We start from the raw sequence: 9,562 nt of genomic DNA on the forward strand, positions 1-9,562 counted from the left end.
GAGGGGGGCAATGGGGGGGGAGAGAGAGAGAGAGAGAGAGAGAGAGAAAGAGAGAGAGTGCAATGGTGGGGGGGAGAGAGAGAGGGGGAAATGGTGGGGGGGGAAAGAGAGAGAGGGGGCAATGTGGGGGGGGAGAGAGAGAGGGGGCAATGGGGGGGGGGGGAGAGAGAGAGGGGGCAATGGGGGGGGGGGAGAGAGAGAGGGGGCAATGGGGGGGGGGGAGAGAGAGGGGGCAATGGTGGGGGGAGAGAGAGAGAGAGAGAGAGGGGGCAATGGTGGTGGGGGGGAGAGAGAGAGAGAGAGAGAGGGGGGCAATGGTGGGGGGGGAGAGAGAGAGGGGCAATGGTGGGGGGAGAGAGAGAGAGGGGGGCAATGGTGGGGGGAGAGAGAGAGAGAGAGAGAGAGAGAGAAAGAGAGAGAGTGCAATGGTGGGGGGGAGAGAGAGAGGGGGCAATGGTGGGGGGGGGAAGAGAGAGAGGGGGCAATGGTGGGGGGGAGAGAGAGAGAGGGGGGCAATGGTGGTGGGGGAGAGAGAGAGGGGGGCAATGGTGGGTGGGGGGGGAGAGAGAGAGGGGGCAATGGTGGGGGGGAGAGAGAGAGAGGGGGGCAATGGTGGGGGGGAGAGAGAGAGAGGGGGGGCAATGGTGGGGGGAGAGAGAGAGAGAGAAAGAGAGAGAGTGCAATGGTGGGGGGGAGAGAGAGGGGGCAATGGTGGGGGGGGGAAAGAGAACGAGGGGGCAATGGTGGGGGGGGGGAGAGAGAGAGGGGGCAATGGTGGGGGGAGAGAGAGAGAGGGGGCAATGGTGGGGGGGAGAGAGAGAGAGGGGGCAATGGGTGGGGGGAGAGAGAGAGGGGGGCAATGGTGGTGGGGGGAGAGAGAGAGGGGGCAATGGTGGGGGGGGAGAGAGAGAGGGGGCAATGGTGGGGGGGAGAGAGAGAGGGGGCAATGGTGGGGGGAGAGAGAGAGAGGGGGGGCAATGGTGGGGGGAGAGAGAGAGAGAAAGAGAGAGAGAGCAATGGTGGGGGGGAGAGAGAGAGGGGGCAATGGTGGGGGGGGGGAAAGAGAACGAGGGGGCAATGGTGGGAGGGGGAGGAGAGAGAGGGGGGGCAATGGTGGGGGGGGAAGAGAGAGAGAGGGGCAATGGTGGGGGGGGGGGAGAGAGAGAGGGGGCAATGGTGGGGGGGGAGAGAGAGAGAGGGGGCAATGGTGGGGGGGGAGAGCGAGAGAGGGGGCAATGGTGGGGGGGGGGGGGAAGAGAGAGAGAGGGGGCAATGGTGGGGGGGGGAAGAGAGAGAGAGAGAGAGGGGGCAATGGTGGGGGGAGGAAGAGAGAGAGAGGGGGCAATGGTGGGGGGGGAAGAGAGAGGGGGGGGCAATGGTGAGGGGGGGAGAGAGAGGGGGCAATGATGGGGAGAAAGAGGTGGGCAGGAGAGAGGGGGTAATGATGTGGACTTGGGGGGAAAGAGGGGGAAATGCTGGGGGGTTGGGTAGAAGAGGGGGCAAAGGGGGGGGGGCAGGAGGAGGGCAGTGAACTCTTACTTGGATAACTTGCCCTGCCCGTATGTCCTGTTTTCTTATTTTTTGATGGTGTGGATGCTTCCTCTTCCACCTTCGAGCTCAAACCCTTCCCACTGCCTGATTTCTCCCTACTGCAAGGACACGGGTGCCTGTACGGGTTAGGTGAAGACCATTCCCTCTGTAAAGAGTCCCAGTGTCCCAGGAATCTGAAACCTCTACACCATCCTTCCAACCATGGGTTGATGATCCTAATCTTTCTCTTTGTCTGATCCAGTGTACAGGATAGGCAGGCGGGTGGGTGGGTAGAGAGAGGAAAGGGATGGAGAGTAAAGCTCCATCTACACTGCCCCTTTAGATACAGCATGCATCAGATACAGATTCAAACTCCCTTCAAATGTGCGTCATCACAAACTCCTATTTTCAGCGGTGCAATATTTCCACATTCCACCTTGAGTCATCTTTGTGGTGCTCCCAAATTAATGAAGAATGCTGTTTGTGTAATCTCCCTCCCATTAAAAACTGAAGTGATAAACAGGACACTTTTGTTGTCAATCTGGGCTGATTCGATTCAATCCCAGATCCCAGAAGAGAAAGGACGGTGTCCTAAGCCGGTGCTGGTCACAGTGCCCAGAGCTGCATAGCCTGCTGGTCATGGCACGCACTGCCCAGAGCGTAAATCATGGATCAGCCGTGATCTTATTGAATGGCGGAGCAGGCTCGAGGGGCCGTATGGCCGACTCCTGCTCCTAATTCTTATGTTCTTATGAACGGTGCCCAGAGCAGCACCTTTTATGGCACATCATCGAAAGGTATTTTATTCTTTTGGATTGGGCTCAGTGCCTTTCTTGTAATGCTCACCATCTGAATATTTCATCTTTTGCAGGTCATTTTTCCTGGCACCCGACCTGCATGGCTATAGCAGTAAGTTTTTATTTTGAAGTATGAAACTGATTTGACATAAAAAAGTAGTCCAGTACACTTTTTTTTTAAAGCAGATTTTATGTATTAACTTAGTGGCTTTCTTTATCGAGCAGTCTTCACAACAAGCGTATCCCGTTTTTTTTCTGGAAAGGTGTCCCAGAGTTTCGGGGACTCACTCGTGCAGTTTGAATCCCTGTTCCCATTAATCGGTACGCATCCCAAGTTGATGATCCTAACAGACCCTGGAGTTTTGATTTAGGATCTATCCAGCAACGGGGCAGAGATAGCCCTCCTTTCCATGCCACCAGGCGCTCAAAATTCAAACCGAGGACACCAGGGAATGAGTATGAGTTGATCTAAATTACGTGAGGTTTGAAGGCCAGAGGTGATCTTATTAAAACATATACGGTTCTGAGGGGCTCGACAAGGTAGATGCTGAGAGGTTGTTTCCCCTCGTGGGGGAATCTAGAACTAGGGCGCATCGTTTCAGAATAAGGGGTCGCCCATTTAAGATAGAGATGAGGAAGAATTTCTCTGAATCTTTGGAATTCTCTATGCCAGAGAGCTGTGGAGGCTGGGTCATTGAATATATTCATGGCTGAGACAGACAGGTTCTTGAAATACAGGGGAGTCAAGGGTTATGGGGAGCGGGCAGGGAAGTGGAGTTGAGGCCAAGATCAGATCATCCATGATCTTATTGCATGACGGAGCAGGCTCGAGGGGCCGACTGGCTGACTCCTGCTCCTATTTCTTATGTTCTTGGGGCCTGCAGGGTATGTACCTCGACCATTGACAGACGTTGAGTTACTCTTTAAAAAGAGACAAGGAAAAGCTGAATTCTGCATCCCAGATAAGCAACGTACAGCATTATTGCGTTAAAGTCTCTCATCTGAAAGAGAGCAGCTAGCAATCTGGTGACAGGAAACGGTGCCACAATGTTATAATCTAGAATTTATCAAAAATTTTGCAACTGCACGCACTTCATGCCAACTGTTGCAGTATAATTCCTAAGCCTGCATTTTTAATGGAAGCTGCTGTACAAATTGGTCTCACGCTCCAGAACTGTGGAGTGCTGCAGTACCACCATTAATGGGAGGATTTAATGACGGCATGACGAGTCTGCACGGGCTGGTCCCATTATAAATGTGGACATCATTTATAATTGAAGTATAATCATAAGGCAAGAACGTGTGGCTTGAAAATCAGGGCTGAATTGCAGCTGCAAGCCCTGGTCCAATTATACCCACCTCTTTTGCACTGAAGACTTCATGTGGTCTGACTCCTTAAACCTCTCCAGCTCTAGCTCCTTTAAGATGCCCCATAAGATCTACCTATTTGACCAAGCTTTTGGTCACCTGTCCTAATATCTCCTTTTGATGTCAAACTCTATTTGCTAGCATTCCTGTGAAGCACTTTGGGACGCTTTTACTACGTTAAAGGTGCTATATAAATGCAAGTTGTTGCTGACTCTGCATGTGCAACACCACAAGAAATGGGCTAGATTAAAATAAAAATTGACATTAAGGAACAATCTGATGGCGCTGGCGATTGCAGCAGTAACTGACGGGCCTTGTCCATTTCAGATCATGGGAGGAATCTTCGCGTTTGAGTGGGGAGTGGGCGGGAGGATTCTGCTTAATTTTCCCCATTTCTGCTCTGGGTAACTCATTGTCTGAAGTGCTTTGATGTGGTTTCTTGACGTATACATTTAGATCGCTTTTCTGCTCTGTGAATGTTGTGTTCCCACCGCCCGTTCCCAACCCACCGCTCTCGTCCAGTCGCTTGCAATCCCGAACGCAAGCCTGGATTCAGTAAGGCTGTTTTTTTTTTCTGTAAAGGACACCTCCAATATCCCTCTTGGTGATTCCCAACAGATGTCCCTTCAAGAAGCAGCTATTTGTGTGAAAGGTGCGCATGTGAGCTGGTACTGCTAGTATGGATCTGATCTGAGCTCTCTTTGTTCTGGTCTTGTGGGAGAGTGACTTGTGTGCACCCTGCTTTATATGTGGCAGTGAATGCTCATCTCTAGGTATGCTGGGCTTGGCTGTGCATACAAACAGCTCTCTGCATTCACTCTACTGGAGTCCGCAGCTTGAATCGTACAGCGGGTTGATAGACCTACGTTTTCATGGATTTATGACACACGTCAGTTCCCTGAAAGGTGGAACTTTTACACTATGTGGTCAGCTGTGCTCCCTGAACACTTATTCGCGGTGATGCTGGTCCCTGTGGGGGGGGGGGCGCACCGAGCATTTTCCCGAGAGGTGGCGGCTTTCCCTATCTCAGGGAAACATGCTGCTGCTGTTTATCTGGGACTCTGGGCGAGGTGTGAAATCGTGAACGCAGTTGGGAGATGGTCAGACATGTGATACTCCTGGAGAGATGTGGTGGCTGCACCAGTTCTACCAGAACCGCCTTGTTTTAGTGTTGACATCAACAATTCAAATCCGGCTGCAGTATAAACACAACCCATTCAGAACACAGGCCATTGCATCACTCTGCAGCAACTGCTACCACCAGGGTACAGTGGGGAAATAAGTTACCTTGTGGCTCCCACCAGAGCACAGAACTAAGAACAGACGGGAGAGGGGGTAATGTTGGTTGATATAGTTTAACAAATATATTTCATGTGATTGGGCAATCTGTTGGTGTTTTTAGTTTATCAAAGACCGCAGTAGCAAGCAGTATGCAAGTTTGCTTTGGTGAAAGTAAAGCTGTTAAGATTCTCTTCCTCACTCTGTGTAGCTGTTATTGGCAAGTGAAAAACATCCGCGCTCATTTGCGTGTTTTCTGCACCTTGAAATAATCAAGAATGTGTAAGTAGCTGCCTGGCTAGGTGAGTGCAGTGCCCGTGCAGACTGAAGGAGCACCGGTTTTGATTGTCGGTCAGTGCCGATCTGGCCCAACTCGGGAGTTGCAACCTGTGTCTCCGATCCTTGGCTCGGGAGGGAGAACCAACCAGGGCTTCCGCTCCTGTTCGCTGTCGGTGACTCCTGCTGGAAAAGGTAAGCAGAGGATCGGTCTCGCCAGTGATTGCCCCACAGTCGGATTGCTCGCTGACACTCATTCTGTAGGATGATGCGTGTAGAATGGCCACTTGCTCAAAGTACCAGAGAGCTGGCAGTGCCCACAGACCGAGCCCTAACGTGAGTCAGTGCCTGCTGCAGGGCAGAGAAAGGTGAAGGGACGGAGTGAGTTGCATCGAGTGTACAGCACAGAAACGGGTCATTGGGCCCAACAGGTCTATGCCAGTGTTTATGCTCCACACTGCCCTCCCACCCCTGTTCATCTAACTCTCCCAACAGCATAACCTTCTATTCCTTTCTCCCTCCTGTGTTTATCTAGCTTCTGTTTAAATGCAATTAATGATGGGAACTCGATGCTGGAAAAGTTTGTTTTAAAGCATTATTCCTGTAGGTTCTTATCTGGAGCGGAGATAGGGTCAAGTGCAGAGGCCCAGTCCCAAACCCTGGACTAAACGCTAGAATGCGGCAGTCCCATACCCTGGGCCAGTTTAATGAAACTGCTTCATATTGCGCTGTTGGCAGCTCCACGTACCAGTTAAAGTATTTTTCAAAAATCCCCGAAGGTGCAAGCTATTTATTTGGCTTTTTTGTTTTCTGAGTGTGGGGAGTAGGGGCTGGAAGTCTGGCTGTATAGCTCTCTATTGGGAGGTGCCCCACGAGTTGCTGATTGAAACAGCACTTCTCCGACCCGTGCTGAGCCTGATCACTTTCTAGCTTATTCTTTTGAAGTGATTTTCTACAGCGAATTAAAGAGCAAGTTATTATTTAAATGGAGAAAAATTGCAAAGTGTCGCAGGACAGTGGGACCGGGGGGCACTTGTGCAAGAAACACAAAAGGTTAGTATGCAGGTACAGCAAGTGATCAGGAAGGCCAATGAAATCTTGGCCTTTATTGCAAAGGGGATAGAGTATAAAAGCAGGGAAGTCTTGCTACAGTTATACAGGGTATTGGTGAGGCCACACCTGGAATACTGCGTGCAGTTTTGGTTTCCATATTTAAGAAAGGATATACTTGCTTTGGAGGCAGTTCAGAGAAGGTTCACTCGGTTGATTCTGGAGATGAGGGAGTTGACTTATGAGGAAAGGTTGTGTAGGTTGGGTCTCTACTCATTGGAATTCAGAAGAATGAGAGGTGATCTTATCGAAATGTATAAGATTATGAGGGGGCTTGACAAGGTGGATGCAGAGAGGATGTTTCCACTGATGGGGGAGACTAGAACTAGGGGACATAATCTTAGAATAAGGGGCCGCCCATTTAAAAGTGAGATGAGGGGGAATTTCTTCTGAGGGTTGAAAATCTGTGGAATTTGCTGCCTCAGAGCTGTGGAAGCTGGGACATTGAAAAAATTTAAGACAGAGATAGACAGTTTCTTAACCGCTAGGGGGATAAGGGGGCGGACAGGGAAGTCCATGATCGGATCAGCCATGATCGTATTAACTGGCGGATCAGGCCCGAGTGGCCACCTGGCCTACTCCTGCTCCTATTTCTTATGTTCACATACAAAGGGAATTCAAGTTCAGACTATTTCCAAGAACCTTTTCCTCAGTGGAAGGGGAGGCGTTTCAGAATTGCTTTACCGAATGTCTGTTTTTTTAAAATTGTCGTTAAAGAAAGATTTGCATTTATATATTGTCTCATCACATCTGAAAGCACTTCATATGTTTTACATGAGACATTTCTCTGGTATAATGATTCGCAGTGCAATGGCTGTTGTGTGAGAATGTGTCACAGTCCGACAAACCATTTGTGGGATTGTCCAGGGCCCTGTGTACTGTTTTGCTCATTACCCAAGGAAGGGTATACTTGCCTTGGAAGGTGCACGAGACTGATTCCTGGGATGAGGGGATTGTCCGAGAGATTGAGTAGCCTAACCTATATTCCTTCGAAGTAAAAAGATGAGAGTTGATTTCATTGAAACAGGGTAGATGTTGAGAGGATGCATGCCCTGGCTAGAGAGTCTAGAACTAGGGCCTACAGTCTCAGGATAAGGGGTCGACCATTTAAGTCTGAGCTGAGGAGGAATTTCTTCACCAGAAGGTTGTGAATCTTTGGAATTCTCTACCCCACAGGGCTGTGGGTACTGAATCTTTGAGTATATTCAAGGCCGAGATCGATGGACTCTAGGGGAATCGAGGGATATGGGGATCGTGCAGGAAAGTGGAGTTGAGGTCGAAGATCAGCCTCGAGGGGCCGAATGGCCTAGTCGTGCTCCTATTTCTTATGTTTTGAGGTGAATGAGCCATTCGTCATTTATTGTTGTGTTAGTTGAGGAAGGAATGTTGGCCCGGACACCGGGAGAACTACCCGCTCTCCAGATCGTGTCATTGGATCATTAATGCCCACAGGAGCCATCAGAGCACTCGGCCGAGGGTCTGATCACTAGGCTGGGATGGTGCTTCTGTTGATGCAGCAACAACGATGAGCATTTATACAGCGCCTTTAACGTAGTAAAACATCCCAAGGCGCTTCACGGAAACGTTATCACCCAGAATCTGACACTGGGCTACACCAGGAGGTTTTCATTCAAGCTTTGCCAAAGAGGTAGGTTTTAAGGAGTGACTTAAAGGAGGAGAGAGAGAGACGGAGAGGTTTAGGGGGGGGAATTCGAAAGCTTGGGGCTCAGGCAGCTGAAAGCATGGCCTTCGACGGTGGAGCGAAGAAAATGGAAGAGGCCAGAATTACTGCGATGGAACGTGGGTCTGTACCCACAGCCGCCTGACTCTGGGGCAAGGGTGCTCCCAGCTGAGCCGAGCTGATGTGCATTGATGAGCCTGTTTCCGTTTTGTTTTCCAGGTCTGTTTCTGTATGACGGAAGCCATTCTGACCTTCTCGCAGGACAGCTCTCCCTTCTTCTTCTGCTCGATCAAAGCCAAGGTGCGAGTGCACTGGATGCTGCAGGTCCTCGCCGCCATCTTCGGCTCGATCGGCCTCACCTTCATCGTCTCCAGCAAGAACATCTCCGAGTCGCCGCATCTCACCTCGTGGCACAGCATTCTGGGGGTAGGCACCGCCATCGCGGTCTGCGGCCAGCTGCTGTGTGGCCTCTGCCTGCTCTTTCCCAATCTGATCAACACCTACTCAGTGGCCAGGCTGCGGCTCTACCACGCCACGTGCGGCCTGGTGGCCTACCTGATGGCCACGGCGACTGTGGTGCTGGGCCTGTGCTCCGATTGGTTCAAAGCTCAGGTCAGCGGGGTGCTGTGGTACTTGTACTTAATCGTTCCGCTGATTCCTGCTCTCGTCATCATGAAGCAGATCAACAACAGCTACCTCTCCAAGAAGAAAATAGAGATTTAACATCCTCCGTGTCGACAATCAGTAATTGCTGTGTGCACATCATCTCTGTCAAGTAAGGGTGAGCCTGAAACTCTGGTGTGAAGTTGACAGAGTAATTCAGCAATTGATTGGTCTGGGCAAATAGATTTCTTTTTTGAACAAAACGGTTTTAAGAAACCTTTAGTACCCCTCTTTCTCTCTCTCTTTTTCCCATCTACTCTATAACTGACCAGCAGGAGATGCTCCGAAGCAACCCAGAATAAATGCTGCTTTTGCTGAATTGCTTGCTGCTCCCCACTGGCTCTAATCATTGCAATAAAAGTTCCGAATGAGTGAAATTGATTTTAAATAACGAGGATCAAATGGATGTAAATGTGCGCCCCTGTGGATGATACTGGCCACGCAGTGATGCTGTGAATTAATGCAGCAACTCTTTCTCCCCAGGCGATCGCATGGTTTCAGGTGGGGTGGAGATTTTATATGTTGTGAGACGCAAGGTATCGCAATTGTGTGGGATAGGCTGGATGGACCAGAGGGTCTTTACCTGTCCGTTGTACGTATATATACTTGAGGATGTTTCTGGGCTGTGTTATGGGGCAACTTGTCGGCACTCTCGGCACAATGTTTCACGGGATGTGAACTGCGGGACCCTGCCTCTCCCTTGATGGTGATGGGGCGGATACCCAGTTTGTCACAGAATGGGCCCAGCTGTCAAAACGGAGAAAATATTATTCAACGTCACTGTGTGCATCAACGTACCTTCTGACGCAGATTTATATATTTGTATAACTGGTGGAAATGCTTTGAGTATAATTGAAAT

The 9,562-nt window shown here is 50.3% G+C and overlaps 1 protein-coding gene across 1 annotated transcript; it reads left to right on the top strand.

The window, feature by feature from the left end:
* Nucleotides 1-2,407: 2,407 nt before the first annotated feature.
* Nucleotides 2,408-9,022, top strand: cyb561d1 (cytochrome b561 family, member D1). Its single transcript, XM_070872955.1, has 2 exons — nt 2,408-2,439; nt 8,260-9,022. The coding sequence occupies exons 1-2, from the start codon at nt 2,428-2,430 to the stop codon at nt 8,761-8,763; spliced, it is 516 nt and encodes a 171-aa protein (XP_070729056.1). The 5' UTR covers nt 2,408-2,427; the 3' UTR covers nt 8,764-9,022.
* Nucleotides 9,023-9,562: the final 540 nt, after the last annotated feature.

The sequence above is a fragment of the Pristiophorus japonicus genome, unplaced genomic scaffold (assembly GCF_044704955.1).
Source record: "Pristiophorus japonicus isolate sPriJap1 unplaced genomic scaffold, sPriJap1.hap1 HAP1_SCAFFOLD_3905, whole genome shotgun sequence".
Taxonomy (NCBI): Eukaryota; Metazoa; Chordata; class Chondrichthyes; family Pristiophoridae; genus Pristiophorus; species Pristiophorus japonicus.